The sequence below is a fragment of the Bufo bufo genome, chromosome 1 (genome assembly GCF_905171765.1).
Source record: "Bufo bufo chromosome 1, aBufBuf1.1, whole genome shotgun sequence".
Taxonomy (NCBI): Eukaryota; Metazoa; Chordata; class Amphibia; order Anura; family Bufonidae; genus Bufo; species Bufo bufo.
The window spans coordinates 737,718,289-737,744,640 of NC_053389.1; the positions used below are offsets into that span (position 1 = coordinate 737,718,289).

Genomic DNA, 26,352 nt, shown 5'->3' on the forward strand with positions numbered 1-26,352 from the left:
GAATCACGGGAAACTTTAGGAATCATCTTGGAGCGATCTATGATAAACCCTATGCCCAGGTCTACGTTCCGGGCTTCTTATCAACTAGGATACCATTGCGGAAAGGCACGAGGCAAGGGTGCCCCTTATCCCCCCTATTATTTAAAGGGATTCTGTCACCAGGTTTCACCCCTGTCAGCTAAACATATGCTGATATTCTGGGCCTCATCAGGATTCCTAATGTGGGCTTCTAAATGTGATCCGTAGCCTTATTTTGCTAAAAAACAGGTTTTACTAACCTGTCACTCAAAGAAATAAGGTGCCCAAGGGGATGTCAAGGGATGCAAGGTGCCGGCCGCACCCACCGCCGTTCGTGCCCAGCGCCGCCTTTCCAGACTTCTGCACCGCCTCCTAATCCTCTGTGCCGCCTATCGCTCTCCCTCCCCTCCTCCTCCTGCTGTAAGATCTCGCGCGTGCGCACAGGGCTCTGAGAGGCTGGCGCCAGAGTGCAGGTCATACCTGGGTTGAGCGAAGTGCCGGCGGGGGGAGGGGGGAGGGAGGGAGGGAGAGCAAGAGGCGGCACAGAGGATTAGGAGGCGGTGCAGAAGTTTGGAAAGGCGGCGCTGGGCACGAACGGCGGTGGGTGCGGCCAGCACCTTGCATCCCTTGACATCCCCTTGGGCACCTTATTTCTTTGAGTGACAGGTTAGTAAAACCTGTTTTTTAGCAAAATAAGGCTACGGATCACATTTAGAAGCCCACATTAGGAATCCTGATGAGGCCCTGAACATCAGCATATGTTTAGCTGACAGGGGTGAAACCTGGTGACAGAATCCCTTTAATCTAGCCCTGTAACCCCTAGCCCAATTTCTAATACAATCCCCCCTATTTGAAGGGATTAAAATAGGAATTCAAGAAATAAAACTAACTTGTTTCGCTGATGACCTTCTAATCTTTTCCCGATACCCAAAAACACAACTCAACGGAATCCTAGACTCCCTCCTGTTTTATGGGAGTGCAATAGGTTATAAAGTGAACATATCCAAAAGTCAGATTCTGTTCTTTCGGAACACTATCGCTGATTTCAATCAACTTTTACAGGTTGAAATCCGACAGGATTATATCACCTATCTGGGAATTAATATAGGGAGAGCCCTCACGTCCCTGTATTAGTTAAACTACCCGCACTTGATCCATAAAATCATAGGAGAATTGGACAAGTGGAAAGATCTGCCTTTGTCCCTGCATGGGAGAGCCCATCTGTTGAAAATGACAAGCATCTCCAGACTCCTCTATCCCCTTCAAACTATACCGCTATTATTAAAACATGCAGATGTTAGCAGGCTACAGTCTGCATTTGTTAATTTTCTGTGGCGGAGAAAAAGACCCAGGATAGCCTTTGAAAAGTTAACAATGTTGAGGTGGGAAGGTGGTCTAAAATTGCCCAATATACGTCACTACAACCTGGCAGCCCTAATCAGGCATGTAAATGATTGGATATGGGGCACCTCACACTTTACAGCCGATAGCATTGAACAGGAATTGGCCAGGCCATGGGACTTGAAAGCGATCTTACATACGAGGTTAAAAGATATCCCACCTCACATCAAACATTCGGTTTTGGTAAGAGACCCATCATGGCATGGAAGGCGGTCTGCAAGATATAAAAACTCCCGATCTACGTATCGCATTACATGCCATTATGGTCATTACCGGCTTTCCCACAGGGCAAGGATAACAAGATGTACAAGGTTTGGAAACAGAAGGGAATCAAAAAACTACGGGACATCCTGGACAATTCGAAGCTGAAACTACTAACTTGGGAAGAGTGAAGGGCCAAATATAATCTGACAACCCCCCATTTTATTCCTTTCCTCCAAATACGTTCCTATTGTAAAGCCCAGTCAGAAACGTTAGGAGAGGCGGATAGGTTGACATGGTTCGACGCTCTTATAGGTACCAATGACTCCCTGCTCCCCTTGTCGGAACTATATCGCAAGTTACACAGTACACAAACCATAGGTGTGGTCGAGAGGGCTTTCTCATCTTAGGAACAAGAAATAAAGGTCCCGAACCTCACAAAAAAAATTAGGGACGGCTTTGAGATGATAAGAAGGGCGATATATAACGAACAGTGGCGGGAGACGCAGCTAAGAATTATACACAAGGCCACTTACGCCTTTGACTTGTCATTTAGGAACGCACCGCCCCACTATCTGAGACAGTGCCCCAAGTGCTCACTGTCAAAAGCTAATTTATTAGATGCTTTATGGAACTGGCTGAACGTCTTTGTGGTCTCAGGCGAAAGATTACATAGCAGCAGTCTGGGGAGTAGATATAGTTCTTAACCCACAACAATGTCTTTTTCAATTTATCCCAGTAGATCAGGCGAGTGAAAAAGGCAATGGGGTATCTATTAAAGGAATACACATAATGCTCATGTCGGTCAAGAAAGCCATCCTGAGACACTGGCTTCAAAAGGACATCCCAGTATGGGATGAAGTAATAGGAATCATGAAGCATATGCTGCTCATGGAACGACTGGAAATGGAAAGGTATAAAGAAAAGTCAGTAGGCAAGTTTGTCCAAAAATTGAGGAAATTTATTGAGAAATCTCTGACTACACTGGAGATAAGGAAGGTGATGGCTCCATTTACACAAACAAAATGGTACCTCGAGGCTCGGCTGGGAGGGAATTTGGGCAAACTGGAAGTGGAGGATGCGAGGGGGCAACGAGATGATTAATGACGGCAGAATGACAACATCATTCCTTATATTGACAGGTTAAAGTGAATATATAATTTCCATTGTTAATGATAAAGTTGGGATTGGGAGGGAAAAGGGCTTTCCTTAGGGACTGTTAGTTGTTCCAAAAAAAAAAAAAAAAAAGGAGATACAAATTGGTATGGTAGGCTGTTTTTATGTCAAAATGATCAACCATTGTACGGCCTTCTATGTGGCTTTTCTGCATAGGATATTCCACATATTTGATGTACTCTATGTTGATCCTTTAATAAAAAGATATAAAAAATAAAATAAAAAAAAGACATAGTGCCTGGTAGGGTTGATCATTCTAAATTCAAATACAAATTATATATTTTTTAGGTATTAATAATGCATATAAATCATTACTTTTATAAATATGGAACACCGAGGGGTGTGCTGTAGCGTTATAAGCACCCCTGGTGTGCTGAACACTGCACCCTGACATTTCATTGAGGCAGCAAGACACCTTATCTTTCCCTGTCTTCTGCACCTGAGTGCTACCTCCAAATGTCTGCACCTGTACTACAGCTGTGCTGCTGCTTACCGAGCATTTCATATCCATACCGCACAGGAGCCGATGACTTCATTTAACCCAGAAGCGTTCCTCCTCTGTCTCTGTAGCCAGGGACGCCTCTACTTCTGCGTTCAATTATGTCATCAGCACCTGTGCAACGAGCCGGAAACTGGGTCATAGGGCATGCTATGCAGTGGGTCAGATTTAGGTGTAACTGAGTTTGTGACGCCAGTTGCAGGGCCCTTTAAGATGGTATGAGCACACGTACTAGGTGAGGAATGCCAGAGGGGGATATTGTCTCTGTATTGTGTCAACGGTGTCTCCTACCTGAGTACGGCTGGACTCCTGTATCCTGGCTCACATGCAACAAAATCAGTGTTGTAAATAGGAGTAATGGAGAAATGATGGTATTCCATACAGAAAAGAGGGTCCAACTTGTCTTTACTTGATGTTATAAGTGGCAGCTTTAGTTCCATACAATGTTACAGCATTAGTCTCTAGGTCCCAGCAGGTGTTGGCAATATGTGGCAGGAATTATATATATATATATATATATATATATATTCTGCATCTGAACATACGCCTTTAAGAATCTGGCAGGTATCTATCTTCTGCTCTGTCTGTAGTCTGCTTGGTTTGGGCCTGACTAGCTATGGAGGTACTTATCTTCTCCTTGTATTTGGAATCTGTACTTACAGGACTGCTCACAGGGAATGGTGGTTTCGTCCTGGAGATCTAGAAGTTCTGCAGTTGCTGCTTTCTCTGTCATCCAGCTGAGGTAAGGAACTCAGGCTGGGAAGGTTGCTTTGGGCCTCAGGTTAGGCCTGAATCCTTAGTTGGGGTCCCTGTTTCTGGGAGCTCCTATTCACACAGCCTACCCAAACAGGGGGGCTGGTGCACACTGCCTAGAACTTTCTGTCCTCCCTCTGAAGTAGGATCTGGGAACATTCCACTCCTCCTCAGATGGGGGAAGCTAGCCTGGAATGGTCTATTCCAGTCTAGGCATACTAACTTTCCTCCAGACTATCTGCATATTGCTGCCACCTGCTGGTGTACATGGAAATTACAGCAAATATATAAAATACAGACATAGACATGGCAATGCACATTGTGATTACATCAGATGGAAATACATTAACAATTGACATTATTGTAGCCAGGTGATAGAGTTTTAGTGACATACTCTGGGATGTTACACCTGCACTGGTCAGCAAGCAGTGGACAGCTAATCATGCTGACAGGGTCGTTTTATAATCATGCTCATTCTGGGCTGTGAAGTCAAGAAGTTGGTTCTATCAGTGATTAACAGTTTTCTTTCCATAAGGAGGAGGTCCTATCAGTGACTGACAGCCTTCCCTCTATGAGGAGGAGGTCCTATCAGGGACTGACAGCCTTCCCTCTATGAGGAGGAGGTCCTATCAGTGACTGACAGCCTTCCCTCTATGAGGAGGAGGTCCTATCAGTGACTGACAGCCTTCCCTCTATGAGTAGGAGGTCCTATCAGTGACTGACAGTCTTCCCTCTATGAGGAGGAGGTCCTATCAGTGACTGACAGCATTCCCTCTATGAGGAGGAGGTCCTATCAGGGACTGACAGCCTTCCCTCTATGAGGAGGAGGTTATACAAGTTATACTGAATTGTCACAGAAAACTATATGAATCTGCTCAGCTCCTCCTGCTCTATAACAGCCCGCTGCAGTCCAAACACCATGTTCTATGTGACAGGTGTAATGTAATGTAAACTATGAGCAGTTTTATTATAATAGGTCTATATAAATCTCACTTACCTTTGAGTTGTGGGGACAGTTGGTGTCCATGATCATCCAGCAGGATTTGCTCCACCAGAGTGTCACCTAGTAAGAAATAATACAGACGTCATCAGTGCTGGACGTACACATATCATGTACAGGAAATATCACATTATACAGGACCGGACGAGGTCTAATGGTCCTAAATGTACAGCTGTGAAATAGTGTCCATGTCCCCCACATTGTGCTAGTCACTGTGTATGGTCACATTGTGGTGGTCATTGTATGTCCTGGCATTGTGATGGATACTGTATGTAGGGGCACTATAGTCGTTACTATGAGGGTGCTGTAGTATTATTATTTTATAGCACCAGTCATTCCATGGCACTGCAGATATGATAAGGGATATACATACATACATAGAAAACAACTGCAATAACCATGAACAAGACGAGTTACAGACTGGTACAGATGGAGCGAGGACCCTGCCCGTGAGGGCTTACCATCTAGAACAGGGGTGCACAACCTACGGTCCGGGGGCCACATGCGACCCTTGATACCATTCTGTGCGCCCCCCAACCATGTGGTAACAGACATGTATGTCCATGTTTTGTGGCTGCTCACATGTATCTATCATGTATTCTCCCATTGGATGGGATTACTAGAAGTGTAACTAGACATTAATGATATATACTGCATGTTCAATATGCCATAAATATAGTATTTCAGTTGGTAATAGCCCTTTAAGTTTTATTTTTGGCCCTTGGAATTGGTTCAGGCTGACAATGTGGCCCCCAACCAGAACAAGCCCTAGTGATGTGACCCTGTGCATGCTGCCGGCATGCTGCTGATAGATGTGATCTGGACAGTAGGGTGGAAAGGCTTTCCTCTGTAATGGTAGAGAAGCAGGTTTGGGGGGGGAGAGGAATGAGCAGTTGTGTAGAGGGGCTGTGGGGACTGTAGGCTGAAGATTCTCTAAAGTCTGTGGCATAGTCCTCAGCTGAGATGAGGGGTGAGGGTGGAGGCACTGGGGGACAGAGAAGAGAGTTACAAGTGTTAAAAAGTTGTTTAGGGTTGTGAGACAGAAGACATGATGTGAAGCAGGTCTGTTTTGCAGCAGTGAGTGCGGACTTGAAGTTGAAGGGATTGTTTGTATGTGATAAAGTATATAGGGGCATTGTGGTGGTCACTATGAGGACACTGTGATGGTCACTGTATGTGGCGGTCATTACATGAGGGGCCCTGAATCCTCATCGGCAATTGCTGCTATCATTTATATATGTTTGTCATGTTCACATTGAGTAACTTTTGGGCAATTTTTTAATATCACCTGTGGTTCGTTTTTGGCATCAAATCCTAAGCCAGACCCAAATCAATTTAGGCCACAGGCAAGACCTAAACTTCACACCCCAGACTAGACTCCAAAATTGGTTCAGATTCCTAATAAATCCAGAGGGAGATCTTTATTACTGTGGACAATGTAAGTCATGAAGACCTCTATTTCATGGGTAACACGTCTCATACACGATGTTACCTCTATGACGGAGTTCCTCCAGTACAGCGTCTAGGCCGGGGGAACCATGATGTCTCCGTAATACATACAGACTGATCCACAGTCTTATCACAGCATCTCTTCCTCTGAGACATATATCCTGTAGTAAAGTCTGCGCCAATCTTCTTCTATCATTTTCTAGACTCCGGTATTTCTAGAACACAAGAAAGATAAGGTGCGTTCTACAGATACATAACACAAAGGGTTAACACACTGCAGATATTACATGTCCATCTTTTCTATGTTTCCAGGATGTAGTGATCCCTAATGTACGTGTGCGGGGGAGGGGATAAATCCTCCACAATACTGGATTATACACTTCTGGGGGGTTCTCCATCAGATATGAGCTGCTGTCCATTATTACACTGGAAGTTGTCCAACATCTTACTCTGACATACAGATGTGTCATCGCTATCGCTCCCTTATTTCGCAATTCGTTACTAACTAAACGCGATTTTATCTCCTTCAGTCTATCAGTAGATGGCGGTGTTGAGTTAAAGTTAATATCGCTATCCGGCTCCTGATACAGCCCGTAGTCATCCCGACACTATACAGGAGCCGGGCAATGGTACCTCAACATTAAATCATAAAAATAAAAAAATGGTCCTGTACCCCACTGCACCCGACTGTACCCCACTGCACCCGACTGTACTGTCCGTGCCCCACTGCACCCGACTGTACTGTATGTACATTATACTGTACAAAACACTATATCTAATTCACACTTTTATTAGTCTTGTAATCTCCAGTGTACTGTATATTATATATATATATATATCCACCTCAGCCCCCAGTGCTTAAACACCCTGAAAGACCAGGCCACTTTTTACACTTCTGACCTACACTACTTTCACCGTTTATTGCTCGGTCATGCAACTTACCACCCAAATGAATTTTACCTCCTTTTCTTCTCACTAATAGAGCTTTTATTTGGTGGTATTTCAAAAAATGACATTTTTCACTTTCAGGTGTAAAATTTTGCAAAAAAAACGACATCCATATATAAATTTTTCTCTAAATTTATTGTTCTACATGTCTTTGATAAAAAAAAAATGTTTGGGTAAAAAAAAAATGGTTTGGGTAAAAGTTATAGCGTTTACAAACTATGGTACAAAAATGTGAATTTCCGCTTTTTGAAGCAGCTCTGACTTTCTGAGCACCTGTCATGTTTCCTGAGGTTCTACAATGCCCAGACAGTACAAACACCCCACAAATGACCCCATTTCGGAAAGTAGACACCCTAAGGTATTCGCTGATGGGCATAGTAAGTTCATGGAAGTTTTTATTTTTTGTCACAAGTTAGTGGAATATGAGACTTTGTATGAAAAAAAAAAAAAATTCATCATTTTCCACTAACTTGTGACAAAAAATAAAAAATTCTAGGAACTTGCCATGCCCCTCACGGAATACCTTGGGGTGTCTTCTTTCCAAAATGGGGTCACTTGTGGGGTAGTTATACTGCCCTGGCATTCTAGGGGCCCAAATGTGTGGTAAGGAGTTTGAAATCAAAATTCTGTAAAAAATGACCAGTGAAATCCGAAAGGTGCTCTTTGGAATATGGGCCCCTTTGCCCACCTAGGCTGCAAAAAAGTGCCACACATCTGGTATCTCCGTACTCAGGAGAAGTTGGGGAATGTGCTTTGGGGTGTCATTTTACATATACCCATGCTGGGTGAGATAAATATCTTGGTCAAATGCCAACTTTGTATAAAAAAATGGGAAAAGTTGTCTTTTGCCAATATATTTCTCTCACCCAGCATGGGTATATGTAAAATGACACCCCAAAACACATTCCCCAACTTCTCCTGAATACGGCGATACCAGATGTGTGACACTTTTTTGCAGCCTAGATGCGCAAAGGGGCCCACATTCCTTTTATGAGAGCATTTTTAGACATTTGGATCCCAGACTTCTCACGCTTTAGGGCCCCTAAAATGCCAGGGCAGTATAAATACCCCACATGTGACCCCATTTTGGAAAGAAGACACCCCAAGGTATTCAATGAGGGGCATGGCGAGTTCATAGAAATTTATTTTTTTTGGCACAAGTTAGCGGAAATTGATTTTATTTATTTTTTTCTCACAAAGTCTCCCTTTCCGCTAACTTGGGACAAAAATTTCAATCTTTCATGGACTCAATATGCCCCTCACGGAATACCTTGGGGTGTCTTCTTTCCAAAATGGGGTCACATGTGGGGTATTTATACTGCCCTGGCATTCTAGGGGCCCTAAAGCGTGAGAAGAAGTCTGGAATATAAATGTCTAAAAATTTTTACGCATTTGGATTCCGTGAGGGGTAGGGTGAGTTCATGTGAGATTTTATTTTTTGACACAAGTTAGTGGAATATGAGACTTTGTAAGAAAAAAAATAAAATTTCCGCTAACTTGGGCCAAAAAAATGTCTGAATGCAGCCTTACAGGGGGGTGATCAATGACAGTGGGGTGATCAATGACAGGGGGGTGATCAATGACAGGGGGGTGATCAGGGAGTCTATATGGGGTGATCACCACAGTCATTGATCACCCCCCTGTAAGGCTCCATTCAGACGTCCGTATGCGTTTTGCGGATCCGATCAGTCTATCAGTGGATCCGTAAAAATCATGCGGACATCTGAATGGAGCTTTACAGGGGGGTGATCAATGACAGGGGGGTAATCAATGACAGGGGGGTGATCAGGGAGTCTATATGGGGTGATCACCACAGTCATTGATCACGCCCCTGTAAGGCTCCATTCAGACGTCCGTATGAGTTTTGCGGATCCGATCAGTCTATCAGTGGATCCGTAAAAATCATGCGGACATCTGAATGGAGCTTTACAGGGGGGTGATCAATGACAGGGGGGTAATCAATGACAGGGGGGTGATCAGGGAGTCTATATGGGGTGATCACCACAGTCATTGATTATGCCCCTGTAAGGCTCCATTCAGACGTCCGTATGCGTTTTGCGGATCCGATCAGTCTATCAGTGGATCCGTAAAAATCATGCGGACATCTGAATGGAGCTTTACAGGGGGGTGATCAATGACAGGAGGGTGATCAGGGAGTCTATATGGGGTGATCAGGGGTGATCAGGGGCGATCAGGGGCGAATAAGGGGTTAATAAGTGACAGGGGGGGGTGTAGTGTAGTGTGGTGCTTGGTGCAACATATTACTGAGCTACCTGTGTCCTCTGGTGGTCGATCCAAACAAAGGGGACCACCAGAGGACCAGGTAGCAGGTATATTAGACGCTGTTATCAAAACAGCGTCTAATATACCTGTTAGGGGTTAAAAAAATCACATCTCCAGCCTGCCAGCGAACGATCGCCGCTGGCAGGCTGGAGATCCACTTGCTTACCTTCCGATCCTGTGAACGTGCGCGCCTGTGTGCGCGCGTTCACAGGAAATCTCGCGTCTCGTGAGAGGACGCGCCAGCGCGTCCAGGTGGAATGAAACAACCACCTCCAGGACGCGTCTGTGCGTACAGCGGTCCGGAGGTGGATATATATATATATATATGATAAATTAAGTTGATTTATTGATATCTATGGTATAGAAAACATATTTGTACTGTATGTATTTTTTTTATTTAAAAAATATGTTCAGTACATATAAGAATATGTTAAAATTACACAGGCAGTAATATAACCCAGCTATAGCGCTTATTAATATCATACTGGTGCAATCCAAACCAAGTATGATATTATTAAGCTATCTACCGTATTTATCAATCTAAAAGTAAAACTTTTTGGTGTGCACACACTCTGCTGGTCTTGCATCTAAGTTTATTTAACAAATAGCACTGTGAGATAACATACTACTAATGATTAAAAATGTAAAAAAAAATAAAATAAAATAAGCATAGAAAGATAGCCTAATCGCCTAATTAAATTTTAAAAAATACATACAGTACAAATAAATATTACTGTATATGGTGTTACTTTACACCCTACCCCCCACTCTCAGTATGGCTACATTAGGATCTAAGGCCCCTTTCACACGGGCGAGGAGGGGCTGGAGGGGTTAAAAATAGGGCTGGAGGGTTAAAAATAAATAAAAATAATAAACTACTGTACAATGGACTAACTGTACATTCATATATTTATGTATCGATCACAATTATGATTCAGTACATCGAGAATATTAGACTATATATTTGCATAAGCAGCTCTATAATATATCTGTATACACCGCTCCATTATGTCTTTAGATCTGTGATACAAGTGGATTAGATTTGGATAACACCTGGTGATACATTGTACAGGATTTTTTGCGGTCTACTGCATACAGATATATAATAGAGCGGTGTGTACAGATATATAATGAAGTGTTGTATACAGATATGTAATGGAGCAGTGTACAGTATACAGATATATAATGTAGTGGATACAGAGAGTATTTATTAGCTATGTTCCTATAGTGGCTGAATGTTAAAACAGTATCGAAAAACAACATGTACAGTATGGATACATTTGTATTTAGCAAAGCCTTTTGCTAATTTTGCTAATTTTCCTCCTAGATTGGGTGCATGTATACACAAACACACAGACATACAGTCAGGTCCATAAATATTGGGACATCAACACAATTCTAAAATTTTTGGCTGTATACACCACCACAATGGATTTGAAATGAAACAAACAAGATGTGCTTTAACTGCAGACCGTCAGCTTTAATTTGAGGGTATTTACATCCAAATCAGGTGAACGGTGCAGGAATTACAACAGTTTGCATATGTGCCTCCCACTTGTTAAGGGACCAAAAGTAATGGGACAGAATAATAATCATAAATCAAACTTTCACTTTTTAATACTTGGTTGAAAATCCTTTGCAGTCAATAACAGCCTGAAGTCTGGAACGCATAGACATCACGAGACGCTGGGTTTCATCCCTGGTGATGCTATGCCAGGCCTCTACTGCAACTGTCTTCAGTTCCTGCTTGTTCTTGGGGCATTTTCCCTTCAGTTTTGTCTTCAGCAAGTGAAATGCAGGCTCAATCGGATTCAGGTCAGGTGATTGACTTGGACAGTGCATAACATTCCACTTCTTTCCCTTAAAAAACTCTTTGGTTGCTTTTGCAGTATGCTTTGAGTCATTGTCCATCTGCACTGTGAAGCGCCGTCCAATGAGTTCTGAAGCATTTGGCTGAATATGAGCAGATAATATTGCCCGAAACACTTCAGAATTCATCCTGCTGCTTTTGTCAGCAGTCACATGGTCAATAAATACAAGAGAACCAGTTCCATTGGCAGCCATACATGTCCACGCCATGACACTACCACCCCCATGCTTCACTGATGAGGTGGTATGCTTAGGATCATGAGCAGTTCCTTTCCTTCTCCATACTCTTCTCTTCCCATCACTCTGGTACAAGTTGATCTTGGTCTCATCTGTCCATAGGATGTTGTTCCAGAACTGTGAAGGCTTTTTTAGATGTCGTTTGGCAAACTCTAATCTGGCCTTACTGTTTTTGAGGCTCAGCAATGGTTTACATCTTGTTGTGAACCCTCTGTATTCACTCTGGTGAAGTCTTCTCTTCATTTTTGACTTTGACACACATACACCTCCCTTCTGGAGAGTGTTCTTGATCTGGCCAACTGTTGTGAAGGGTGTTTTCTTTACCAGGGAAAGAATTCTTCGGTCATCCACCACAGCTGTTTTCCGAGGTCTTCCAGGTCTTTTGGTGTTGCTGAGCTCACCGGTACGTTCCTTCTTTTTAAGAATGTTCCAAACAGTTCTTTTGGCCAGGCCTAATGTTTTTGCTATCTCTCTGATGGGTTTGTTTTGTTTTTTTCATTCTAATGATGGCTTGCTTCACTGATAGTGACAGCTCTTTGGATCTCATCTTGAGAGTTGACAGCAACATATTCCAAATGCAAATAGCACACTTAAAATGAACTCTGGACCTTTTATCTGCTCATTGTAATTGGGATAATGAGAGAATAACACACACCTGGCCATGGAACAGCTGAGAAGACAATTGTCCCATTACTTTTGGTCTCTTAACAAGTGGGAGCCACATATGCAAACTGTTGTAATTCTTGCACCGTTCACCTGGATGTAAATACCCTCAAATTAAAGCTGACAGTCTGCAGTTAAAGCACATTTTGTTCGTTTCATTTCAAATCCATAGTGGTGGTGTATAGAGCCAAAAATGTTAGAATTGTGTCGATCTCCCAATATTTATGGGCCTGACTGTATATACACATATATTCACACATGTATATACATATATATATTACATTTTACTACTGAAAAATGTACTTTACTGGGGCTCTGAAATAAACTGTAAATAACCGATCTCACCACTTCATCCCCTGAGCAAATAATTAAAAATCAAATTATTCATTTTTATTCATAAAAATACTGTACATCTAATTCATTGGGAAAATAAATAATTTAAAGGAAATGTCGGCACCTGTACTGTACTGCAGATGCTCTATAGTACTGTAAACTGTTTGCCAGTCCAAATTTGCCCCATATTCACGATTAATTTATGAATAATTAAAACAACCAGAAGCGCAGTGAAAGGCACCAGCAGTGAAAGAGTCTCCAGCAGGAAAATAACCTGCACTTTCAGCTTGCCGACAATACCCTCCTTCCCCCAAACAGGGAGTTCCTTTTGTCTCCGGGCTTTCAGTGAATGGGAAGGTAGGGCATCAGTGTGTAGAGAGATAGCGTGCAATCTAATTCACGGACAGCAAGATCCCTGTAGGGGGGAGGGGGATGCAACCCAAGAAAAAAAAGGGGAGTAGTGCATACAGTACTTTCTTTAGCAGAACAAAGGCTCTTTACAGGAACTGACTAACATTCGATTTGCTAATATAAGCTTAAGTCCTCAGAAGTGTTTTATGTTATATTTATATCCAGAGCAGCAGTATATTGTGTTATATACATACAGGGAGTGCAGAATTATTAGGCAAGTTGTATTTTTGAGGATTAATTTTATTATTGAACAACAACCATGTTCTCAATGAACCCAAAAAAACTCATTAATATCAAAGCTGAATATTTTTGGAAGTAGTTTTTAGTTTGTTTTTAGTTTTAGCTATTTTAGGGGGATATCTGTGTGTGCAGGTGACTATTACTGTGCACAATTATTAGGCAACTTAACAAAAAACAAATATATACCCATTTCAATTATTTATTTTTTACCAGTGAAACCAATATAACATCTCAACATTCACAAATATACATTTCTGACATTCAAAAACAAAACAAAAACAAATCAGTGACCAATATAGCCACCTTTCTTTGCAAGGACACTCAAAAGCCTGCCATCCATGGATTCTGTCAGTGTTTTGATCTGTTCACCATCAACATTGCGTGCAGCAGCAACCACAGCCTCCCAGACACTGTTCAGAGAGGTGTACTGTTTTCCCTCCTTGTAAATCTCACATTTGATGATGGACCACAGGTTCTCAATGGGGTTCAGATCAGGTGAACAAGGAGGCCATGTCATTAGATTTTCTTCTTTTATACCCTTTCTTGCCAGCCACGCTGTGGAGTACTTGGACGCGTGTGATGGAGCATTGTCCTGCATGAAAATCATGTTTTTCTTGAAGGATGCAGACTTCTTCCTGTACCACTGCTTGAAGAAGGTGTCTTCCAGAAACTGGCAGTAGGACTGGGAGTTGAGCTTGACTCCATCCTCAACCCGAAAAGGCCCCACAAGCTCATCTTTGATGATACCAGCCCAAACCAGTACTCCACCTCCACTTTGCTGGCGTCTGAGTCGGACTGGAGCTCTCTGCCCTTTACCAATCCAGCCACGGGCCCATCCATCTGGCCCATCAAGACTCACTCTCATTTCATCAGTCCATAAAACCTTAGAAAAAAAAAAAGTCTTGAGATATTTCTTGGCCCAGTCTTGACGTTTCAGCTTGTGTGTCTTGTTCAGTGGTGGTCGTCTTTCAGCCTTTCTTACCTTGGCCATGTCTCTGAGTATTGCACACCTTGTGCTTTTGGGCACTCCAGTGATGTTGCAGCTCTGAAATATGGCCAAACTGGTGGCAAGTGGCATCTTGGCAGCTGCACGCTTGACTTTTCTCAGTTCATGGGCAGTTATTTTGCGCCTTGGTTTTTCCACACGCTTCTTACGACCCTGTTGACTATTTTGAATGAAACGCTTGATTGTTCGATAATCACGCTTCAGAAGCTTTGCAATTTTAAGAGTGCTGCATCCCTCTGCAAGATATCTCACTATTTTTGACTTTTCTGAGTCTGTCAAGTCCTTCTTTTGACCCATTTTGCCAAAGGAAAGGAAGTTGCCTAATAATTATGCACACCTGATATAGGGTGTTGATGTCATTAGACCACACCCCTTCTCATTACAGAGATGCACATCACCAAATATGCTTAATTGGTAGTAGGCTTTCGAGCCTATACAGCTTGGAGTAAGACAACATGCATAAAGAGGATGATGTGGTCAAAATACTAATTTGCCTAATAATTCTGCACGTAGTGTAGTTCCACTACCAATCGCAATGCATGACTTCATAGAAATGTAAAAACTGATATTATTGATAACTAGCAATGCATTTTTTGCAAATATAAAAATATATTACAAGTTATATTATAATATAAATAATAATTATAATATATATATATATATATATATATATATATATATATATAGATAGATATTTATATACACGCACAAACATATATATATATATATATATATATATACATACATGCATGTATACACAGACACACACACACACACATATATACACATATGTATATACACATATATATATAAAATTTTACTACTGAAAAATGCTAGTAGAAAGGGGATTAAAAGGTTAATCAACACCTAATGTCATTGTATTTAATTAATATAAAAAAAATGGTAGCATCTCTGTATCCTAATAACAGTAATCTGCAATTTTCTTCACTGTCAGGTCTTTTTATAGCACGGTCATGGGAACCAATCACAGGCCGGTTCTCATGGAAATTAAGGTTAAATACCTTGTTAACCAATATGACATAATTGTTTTGACAAGCTGTCATCACCATGGTCGTGGTAGGAGGAGGATTACTTTCACCTCTTCCCCTGTTAGATTCCCGTTGTGCTGTGACATCACCCTTATACGCTGTGTAAAGCATACTTTTTAACTTGTTTTGGAACTGCTGCATCCTTTCCGACTTCCGGTAATTCGGTAACATTTCAGCCACTTTCTGCTTATACCGGGGGTCTAGTAGCGTGGCCACCCAATACAGGTCGTTCTCCTTCAGCCTTTTTATACGAGGGTCCCTCAACAGGCATGACAGCATGAAAGACCCCATTTGCACAAGGTTGGATGCCGAGCTACTCATGTCCCGTTCCTCGTCCTCACTGATCTCATTGAAGGTCTGTTCTTCCCCCCAGCCACGAACAACACCACGGGTACCAGATAAGTGACAACGAGCACCCTGGGATGCCTGCTGTGGTTGGTCTTCCTCCTCCTCAAAGCCACATTCCTCCACCAGCAAGCGATGATGATAAGGCTGTTTCTGGTGGTGATGGTGACCACAAGTCTTCCTCTTCACGCTCATCTACGGCCTGATCCAGCACTCTTCGCAGGGCACGCTCCAGGAAGAAAACAAATGGGATGATGTCGCTGATAGTGCCTTCGGTGCGACTGACTAGGTTTGTCACCTCCTCAAAAGGACGCATGAGCCTACAGGCATTGCGCATGAGCGTCCAGTAACGTGGCAAAAAATACCCAGCTTTGCAGAGGCTGTCCTAGCACCCCGGTTATACAAATATTCGTTGACGGCTTTTTCTTGTTGGAGCAGGCGGTCGAACATTAGGAGTGTTGAATTCCAACGTGTCGGGCTGTCGCAAATCAAGCCGTGTAGGAACGCCTGAAATGGCCACACACCTTCCTGGCCTGCTTGAGGATGTCCTGTAAGCCTGGGTACTTATGCACAAAGCATTGTACGATCAGATTCAACACATGTGTCATGCACGGCACATGTGTCAACTTGCCCAAATTCAATGCCGCCAACAAATTGCTTCCGTTGTCCCACACCACTTTGCCGATCTCCAGTTGGTGCGGGGTCAGCCACTGATCCACCCGTTGCGTTCAGGGCGGACAGGAGTGCTGGTCCGGTGTGACTCTCTGCTTTCCGGCAAGTCAACCCCAAGACGGCCTGACACTGTCGTATCCGGGATGTGGAATAGCACCTGGGGAGCTGGGGGGGGGGGTGCAGTTGATGTGGAGCAAGACGCAGCAGCAGAAGAGGACTCAGCCGAGGAGGTTAGCGAAGAGGATGGAGTAGGAGGAGTAGAGGAGGTGGCAGCAGGCCTGCCTGCAAGTCGTGGCGATGTCACCAACTCCTCTGCAGAGCCACGCATTCCATGCTTGGAAGCCATCAGCAGGTTTACCCAATGCGCAGTCTACGTGATATACCTACCCTCACCGTGCTTTGCAGACCAGGTATCAGTGGTCAGATGGACCCTTGCCCCAACACTGTGTGCCAGACATGCCATGACTTCCTTTTCCACAATAGAGTACAGGTTGGGGATTGCCTTTTGTGAAAGAAAATTTCGGTCGGGTACCTTCCACTGCGGTGTCCCAATAGCTACAAATTTTTTGAAGGCCTCAGACTCCACCAGCTTGTATGGTAAAAGCTGGCGGGCTAAGAGTTCCGACAAGCCAGCTGTCAGATGCCGGGCAAGGGGGTGACTCTGTGACATTGGCTTCTTACGCTCAAACATTTCCTTGACAGACACCTGACTGTGGGCAGATGAGCAGGTACTGCTCAAGACCAGAGGCGGAGTGGCGGGTGGTTGAGAGGGGGCAAGGAGGACAGCAGTGGTTGACGTGGCTGAAGATGCTGGACCAGGAGGAGGATGGCTTTGAGTTTGTGTGCTGCTTGTACTCATCATGTGTTGATCCCATAGGCGTTTGTGATGTGAGATCATGTGCCTTTGCAAAGCAGTTGTACCTAGGTGGGTGTTGGAGTTCCCACGACTCAGTTTCTTTTGGCACAGGTTGCAAATGGCATCGCTGTTATCAGAGGCAGACACACAAAAAAAATGCCACATTGCTGAGCTTTGCAATGACGGCATTCTGGTGGTGGCAACAGCATGCGTTGATTGGCGTGCTCTCTGGCTGACCCCGGGTGCTGATACATGCTGTCTGACTGTGCCACTAGCTCCTTGCGACGACCTCCCCCTGCTTCCAACTCGTCTCCTCCTCCTCTCTGTCTCCCCATCTGAACTTTCCACCTGTTCTTCTTCTCTTCGAGCGGGCACCCACGTGACATCCACGGACACATCGTCATCATCAACCGCTTCACTTGTATCTGACAACTCAGCAAAGGAAGCAGCAGTGGGTACAACCTCATCATCATCACACCGTACGTCCATGTGTGTAATTCTGCCTGACTGAGACATATCCTTGTTACAGTATCTACATCCTCTGGCAATAATGGTTGTGCATCACTCATTTCTTCCAACTGATGTGTAAATAACTCCTCTGACAGATCAAGTGAAGCGGCTGTGGTGCTAGTGTAGGTGGTGGCGGCAGGCGGGCGAGTGGTAACTTGAGAGGTACCCGAAGCTGAGCTGGAAGAGGATGGTGCATCAAGGTTCCGAGCGGAAGCTGTAGAAGATTGGGTGTCCTGTGTAAGCCAGTCAACTATGTCCTCAGAACTTTTCGAGTTCAGGGTACGTGGCCTCTGAACACTGGGCATTATTCTAGGGCCAAAGGAAATCACAGCACCACGACCATGACGGCCCCTGCGGGGTGGCCTGCCTCTGCCTGTCATTTTTTTTTTAGATTACTGGTACTATGCGTGCAAGGTACTGTGCCACCAGATATGAGTGTTGGGCAGTGGGCACCGTACAGTCTGTGGGCCTGACACATACTGGCAGGCAACTGCAATTATATTACAGAGAAAAAATGTAATTACTTTTTTATCTGCAAGGTACTGTGCCACCAGATATGAGTGGTAGGCACTGGCAGTGGGTACAGTACTGTCTGTGGGCCTGACACACACTGGCAGGCAACTGCAATTATATTACAGAGAAAAAATGTAATTACTTTTTTATCTGCAAGGTACTGTGCCACCAGATATGAGTGGTGGGCACTGGCAGTGGGCACAGTACTGTCTGTGGGCCTGACACACACTGGCAGGCAAATGCAATTATATTACAGAGACAAATGTAATTACTCTTTTATCTGCAAGGTACTGTGCCACCAGATATGAGTGGTGGGCACTGGCAGTGGGCACAGTACTGTCTGTGGGCCTGACACACACTGGCAGGCAACTGCAATTATATTACAGAGAAAAAATTTAATTACTTTTTTATCTGCAAGGTACTGTGCCACCCGATATGAGTGGTGTGCACACAGTACAGTCTGTGGGCCTGTGGCCTCTCACACACGGGCAGGCAACTGCAATATATATATATATATATATATAGAAAAGGAAGGAAAAAATAGCAGACCGATGTACTATCCCTAAAAAGGGCTTTTTGGGGTGCTGTCAGGATGCGGTCCTTACAGCAGATAAGTCTTTGAGGACTGGAGTGGACACAGAACACTGGCCTAGTTAACGATTTCCCTATTAATTCAGCAGCAGCACTCTCCCTGCTCTAGCTAAGGCTACTTTCACACTAGCGTTCGGGGCTCCGCTTGTGAGTTCCGTTTGAAGGCTCTCACAAGCGGCCCCGAACGGATCCGTACTGCCCCAATGCATTCTGAGTGGATGCGGATCCGCTCAGAATGCATCAGTTTGGCACCGTTTGGCCTCCGCTCAGCAGGCGGACACCCGAACGCAGCTTGCAGCGTTTTCGTGTCCGCCTGGCCGTGCGGAGCCAAACTGATCCCTCCAGACTTACAATGCAAGTCAATGGGGACGGATCCGTTTGACGTTGACACAATATGGTGCAATTTCAAACGGATCCGTCCCCCATTGACTTTCAATGTAAAGTCAGGAGTCCCTATTAATATACCATCAGATCGGAGTTTTCTCCAATCCGATGATATATATTTTTTTTTTTTTTTTTTTTTTTTAGGAATGTCAAACCTAAAAAAGAGACTCTCTACAGAGTTCTGTAGAGTTTTTTTTTTTTTTTTTTTTTTTTTGGTTTTAGATTTTTTATTAAGGAAAATCAATAATGTACAGACTTTTCAAAATGAGTACATAAGTAAATAATAAAAAAAAATAATACAATCAGGTACAAAATAGTATTACAAAAATGTCAAAATTGATCCTAATAAGGAGAGACAAAGGTAAGTTCTTTAAAGTATATAACTAATAATAACCAAAAATCTATTCCTATGATAGAATTTTATTACCCTTCATGAAGTATCGATGCGAAAGCTAGACTATGCCTACATGTATGTTTATGAGCCAATAATTCTATTATGAAAAGAGGAAGTCTATAAGATAGTTATAAAGGATAGAGAGAATAGTTATTCATATTTCCTAAAGGATGACCATTGTGACCAACATTTTTTATAAGCAATTGTACTCTTGTTTTCCCATGAAGCTAGTTCTTCGAATCTACAAATCTGGTCAATCTTGGCTATCCATCTAGGGATTGGTGGTGTTTCTGTTGAAAGCCAGTAACATGGTAACAAGAGGCGGGCCGCATCTAAGAGGTGACTGAATAAGGGAGGGACGGTTTCTTTGTGAGTGGATATGTGTATCCCCAAGAGAGCCAAAACAGGTGAAATATGAATGGACGAATGGCAGATCTTATTGCACTGATCAAATATCTCACACCACCACAATTTAAATTTTTGGGCAATTCCACCATATGTGGAAAAAGGAACCTTTGTCCAGACCACACCTCCAACACCTGTCTGTGAGTGAAGGGCTAAACCTACAAGTAACATCCGGGGTCTTATACCATCTTGTCAAGATCTTGTATGCGTTTTCCTGTATACGCACACATCTTGATGCCCTGTGAGGTCTAAGAAGTAATCTGGATATCGTAGTCTGGGTGAACGAGGTGTCAAGGTCCTTTTCCCATGAACCAATGAACGCGGGCTTTACCATATTTTTCGGGGTATTAAGGTTTTTGTAGATCAGGGAAATTAGTTTGGGTTGTGGATAAGGTCTATTTAGGAGCTTCTCAAACCATGTCAAAGGGCGTGATAATGAGCTTTTATCAATGAACTTAATAAGGGAGGACTGTAGAAAAGAAGTAAGGGGTAATGGGAATTTGCACTCTGGAAAAATTTGTTTAAAAGAAGTCAAGTCTATTAATTTTCCCTTATCGTCGAGGAGAGAGAGCACTGTCTGGGTAGAATCTTTTATGGACCGTGGAAGACTATCCAGCAAAGTTTTAGATGCCATTCCCACCAAATCTCCTAACTGAACCAGGGGAGAGGGTAGTGGGATAGCGTGGTGGGTTGATTGGAACCAATCCCAAGCCCTTAGGGTGGATTTAATTATGGGAGTATCCCCAGTAGCCCTGTGTTTAGATATTTCATTACTGAGTAGAAGTCCTCTAAATGGGGAGTTATGTTTTGTTTGTTCAAGGTCTATCCATGGTTCCTTCCATGTTCCTTTAATCCATCCTACAAACCTAGCTAGAAGGACTGCATTATTATAAGTTTCTGGGTCAGGCATTCCTATCCCACCAAAAGATTTGGGCTTCTTTAAAGTGGAAAATGCTATTCGCGCTTTCTTACCAGCCCAAATAAAGGACCTAATCATCCGATTAAAAGTCTTATAGTACGATTTGGGCACAGGAATTGGGAGAACTTGTTGAAGATATGTCATTTTTGGAATAATTAGTGAAGAAACTAAATTCTTCCTGCCGAACCAGGACAATAATAGATTGTCAAGGGAAGAGAGCTGTTCTTTTATTGAGTTCAGAAGTGGAATATAATTAAGGCTAAAAAGGTTGTCAGGGTTAGGTCCTATTTTAATTCCCAGATAGGTGATGTGTGGATTATCCCAATTAAACGGTGAATTCATTCTGAGTTCCTTCACCAAAGAGGAGGGAAAACCTACATTGAGGACATGGGATTTTGCTGAATTAATTTTGAAGTTAGAAAGTTTACCAAATAAGTTTAGAATACGTACAATATGGGGAAAAGCTATGGCCGGATTTGTAAACATAATGAGCAAGTCATCCGCGAATGCAGCAACTTTATGATTATGTCTTCCAATGCGGACCCCTTGGATTCCCTCCTCCCTCCTGATAGCCTGTAGAAGAGATTCCATAACTAGGACAAACAGTAGAGGAGAGAGGGGGCAACCCTGCCTAGTCCCATTATGTATAGCAAAAGGAGAGGATAAGGAGTTATTTACTATTACAGATGCTGAAGCATTTATGTAGAGAGAGAAAATTGCATTTAAGAACTTTGCTGGTATCCCGAATGTGGACAGTACATTACTCATAAAATCCCAATCCACTCTATCAAATGCCTTCTCAGCATCCGTGCTGAGAAGGATCAGAGGGCATTTGGATCTCTTTGCATGAAATATGCAATTTAAAACCCTAGCTGTATTCTCTTTCCCCTCCCTACCCCTAACGAAACCTACTTGATCTTTCTGTATTAAAAAGGGCAAGAGGGATGATAAACGGGAGGCTAATAATTTAGCTAGAATTTTTAAATCAATGTTTAACAATGATATTGGGCGATAGCTCGCGCACTCGGAGCCATCCTTCCCCTCCTTATGAATCAAAGAGATATGGGCTTTTGTCATATCTATAGTCATATTGGAGCCATTTAAAGCACTATTACAGACTTCTAATAAAAAGGGGCTTAAAATTTTTGAGAGAGAGCGGAAATATGAGGCTGGTAGGCCATCAGGACCCGGGCATTTTCCTCTAGGGAGCTGATTAATAGTGTCTTCCACTTCTTGTAAAGTAAAAGGGGCTTGTAACAATTGGGCCTGTTGTGTGGACAGGGTTGGTAAAGCCAATGAGTGTAAAAAGGATGTGACTGAATCGTTGATTGGAAAAGGATAATGTACCATTTTATCCGAGTTTTTTAGGTTGTATAGAGAGTGGTAAAATTCTTTAAATTGGGTTGCAATTTTAGCTGTAGTATATACTAGTTTACCATTAGAGGTCTTGATCTGTTGAATATAATTATGGGCTTTTCTTTGTTTAACTCGCTGCATCATAAATTTTGATGCTTTGTCACCATGGGCATAGTATTTAAAGCGAGCCTGTAGATAGTATTTGGCTGATATAGAGTTTAAAATCTTTCTCAAAGCCTCCCTTGTCGCCGTTAGTTCAGTAAGGTGGGCTTCTAATAAGGACTGTTTATGGAGGGTTTCCAATTTTTGGATTCTTTTTAATAAGGAATCAACTCGAGCAATCCTGTCTTTTTTAGCTCTGGCTCCTTTTGAGATAAAGTAACCTCTCATAAATGCCTTGTGTGCGTCCCATAGAACCTGGCAGGAATTGACTGAGTTATGGTTAAGGTCAAAGAATTCTCTTAGAGCTTCTTGTGAATGGGATAGAGGATCTCCTGGGGCTATTAATTGCTCATTTAGCCTCCATCTAAATGGACGGGGTTCCAGGTTTGGGGCAGATAATGACAAAAAGATAGGGGCATGATCAGATAAATGCATAGTACCAATGCTGGCCTGGCTACAAAACTGGAGATGTTCTTTAGTTGTTAATAAATAATCCAATCTGTGATAGGATCCGTGTACGTGGGAGAAAAAGGAGTAATCTCTACCGTTAGGATTGAAAAGCCTCCACACGTCGCATACAGACCAATTGTGCAGGGTCTTTTTGAGACGTCTAAGTTCTTTAACAGCTATAGATGATTTTTTAGAAGTGGAGTCAATATGAGGTTCAAGTGTTAAGTTGAAGTCTCCCCCCAAAATAACTACTCCTTCTTTGAAAGGCTCCAACAGGGAAAGAACCTCTATAATCCATGAAGCCTGGCCAGTATTGGGGGCATAAAGGTTGATAAACGTATAAACCTGATTAGCTATAGTTCCCTTGAGTAATAAGTATCTACCCTCTTGATCCTGGGTATGAAACAAATATGTAAAAGGAAAATTTTTCCTTATACCTATACTTACACCTCTGGAGGCCGATGACCCCGAACCACAGTGGTACCACTCCGCGAATAAGGAGTTCTTAAGATTCGGGTATTTGTCAAATTTAAAATGGGTCTCCTGAAGAAATATGATTGAACTCTTTTCTTTTTTTAGGTATGAAAATACTTGGCTTCGTTTGGAGGGGGAATTGAATCCCTTCACATTGAAGGAGGCTATGCAAAGGTCATCCATACTTCAAGGCGAGGGGATTCATGAAATGTAAGTTTAGTATATGTTGCGTAATGTGGATGAATAGAAAGAAGGGGGAGTACTCAACCTCCAGAGGCGAAGCACCACTTGTCCCGTATATCCCGGATAGGATCGTGCACCTTGAACAAAAGAGAAAGTACCTGAAAGAAAAATAATAACAACAGAGGAAAAAGAAAAAAAAAAAAAGAAAAGAGAATAAGAGCCAATTAACAATATAGAAAGCACACATGAATGTGCAAAACATTTTGACAGAGTAATAAACTCTTTATCAACTAGGGGGAAAAGAGACAAGATTCCTTTCATTATATCCTTCCCTAGAGCAAATAAGACCAAACCTATATTGGTGTGAGGAGAAGTAACAATACAAAATCGCAATATATAGCGAAAAAACAAAAACAAAAACATTACTAAAAGTTATGTGTGAGAGAATTAAACCTAAACTGCAGGTGAGTGGTTAAGCTAAACATTTAAAGAACGGAAGCGAATATTCAGATGGGAGCATCCGCGTTTCAAAATATTCGCTAGTACATTAATTCTATAGTAGTCCTGCAATTATATACTTAACGAGTTGATTGCTTCACTCATCGATCAGAGGTAGTCTTCTCGGTGTGGAGGCATTCATTCTTCTACCTCTCTGTTGTTTTGGAGTGCGTGGAGGTTCCCAAGGGATGAAGGGTGGCAGATCTGGCAATGATGTTATGTTTTGGAGCACTTCCCAATTATCGATCGGTAACGGCTGGATTTGAAGATGCGCATAAATCTTCTCCAAGTCCTTAGGTGAAGAGACGAAGAGACGACGGCCGTCGTGGGTGAATGAGAGGCCGAAAGGGAAGGACCATCTATACAGAATCTTCTGAGAGCGCAGCCAATCCGTAAGTGGCTTCAGCGCTCTGCGCTTGCGAAGAGTAGATTGTGCTAGATCTTGAAAAATAGAAATCTCTTGGCCCTCCCATAACAGCGACGGATTATTTCTAGCGCCAGAGAGAATCGCTTCTTTAACTGGGAAGTAAAGAAATTTACAGATAATGTCCCGTGAAGGCTCATTCGGAAGCGGTTTGGGCCTTAAGGCTCTGTGAGCCCTTTCTATTATGATATCATGCGCTGTGTCTGGGCCTAGTATTTGGAGGCAGATTTGCATCACTGCTTCTGATATATCACTGGGGCCGACGGATTCAGGAATACCTCTAAATCTTAAGTTGTTCCTTCTTCCTCTGTTTTCCTGGTCCTCCATCGCCGTGTAAAGCAGGTTTATATGAGCTTGATGTTCGGCCAAATTAGAAGACACTTCTTTCTGGTGCGTCACAATCTTTTGCTGATTGTCTTCCAGTGTCTCCACTCTCGATCCAATATGGCGAATATCTCCCCTTATAGCAGCTAGTTCTGAGCTGAGGGGTTCTAAAGCTTCGGCCAGCGAATCTTTCAGAAAGCTTCTGGATATTGGAAGTGTGTCTGGGCTAGGGGAGACCTCCCTACCTCCTTCAGCACCGGACGGAGCATGTTGCTTGTAGCTGGCAGCTTTCGGCGTTCCCGGCGCCATTTTAGTTTCCTTTGCAACGTATACAGCGGCAGCTTTTTTGAGGAATTTATCCATTTCTCCGGGTTGAATCGCCGCTTTAGCAGGACCGGAGGGATCAGCATTCTTTTGACCTCCGATTTTAACCATTTTCGGTCTGTTTAGCTGATAATTAAGGGCTTGGAAGGATATCTATGTAGCGGAGCGACGCTTCACACAGCCATCCACTCTCAGCGTAGGCTCCGCCCCTCCAATCCGATGATATATTTTAACTTGAAGCGTCCCCATCACCATGGGAACGCCTCTATGTTAGAATATACCATCGGATTTGAGTTACATCGTGAAACTCAGATCCGACAGTATATTCTAACACAGAGGCGTTCCCATGGTGATGGGGACGCTTCAAGTTAGAATATACTGAGAACTGTGTACATGACTGCCACCTGCTGCCTGGCAGATGCTGCCAGGCAGCAGGGGGCAGACCCCCCCCCTCCTGTATTTAACTTATTGGTGGCCAGTGCGGCCCCCCCCTCCCTCCCCAGTATTAATTGTAAACAGTGAAGCCCCCCTCCCTCTATATTCATCGGTGGCCAGTGCGGATTCCCAGTATTAAATATGACCAGTGCGGCCTCCCCCTCCCTCCCTCCCTCCCTCCCCAGTATTAAATATGACCAGTGCGGCCTCCCCCTCCCTCTATATTTATTGGTGGCCAGTGCGGATTCCAAGTATTGTGACCAGTGCGGCCTCCCCTCTTCACCCCCCCCTAATTAAAATCACCCCCCCCATCATTGGTGGCAGCGGAGAGTACCGATCGGAGTCCCAGTTTAAATCGCTGGGGCTCCGATCGGTTACCATGGCAGCCAAGACGCTATTGCAGTCTTGGCTGCCATGGTTACTTAGCAATAAATAGAAGCATTATACTTACCTGAAGAGCTGCAATGTCTGTGTCCGGCCGGGAGCTCCTCCTACTGGTAAGTGAAAGGTCTGTGCGGCGCATTGCCTATAGCACAGACCTGTCACTTACCAGTAGGAGGAGCTCCCGGCCGGACACAGACATTGCAACTCTTCAGG

At 43.3% G+C, this 26,352-nt stretch overlaps 1 protein-coding gene across 6 annotated transcripts in view; it reads right to left on the reverse strand.

Annotated features, from left to right (window-relative positions):
- The window catches only part of LOC120986083 (NACHT, LRR and PYD domains-containing protein 12-like), a 285,272-nt gene that overhangs the window by 193,293 nt on the left and 65,627 nt on the right, over positions 1–26,352 (reverse strand). For 5 of the 6 annotated variants that reach the window (XM_040414414.1, XM_040414416.1, XM_040414412.1 and 2 more), the window contains exons 4-5: positions 6,541–6,712; positions 5,046–5,111 (exon numbers count right to left, since the gene is read on the reverse strand). In XM_040414414.1, coding sequence (XP_040270348.1) covers positions 5,046–5,111; positions 6,541–6,712 — 238 coding nt within the window. The remainder of the gene's footprint in view (positions 1–5,045; positions 5,112–6,540; positions 6,713–26,352) is intronic. The other variant, XM_040414415.1, reaches the window with a different exon arrangement.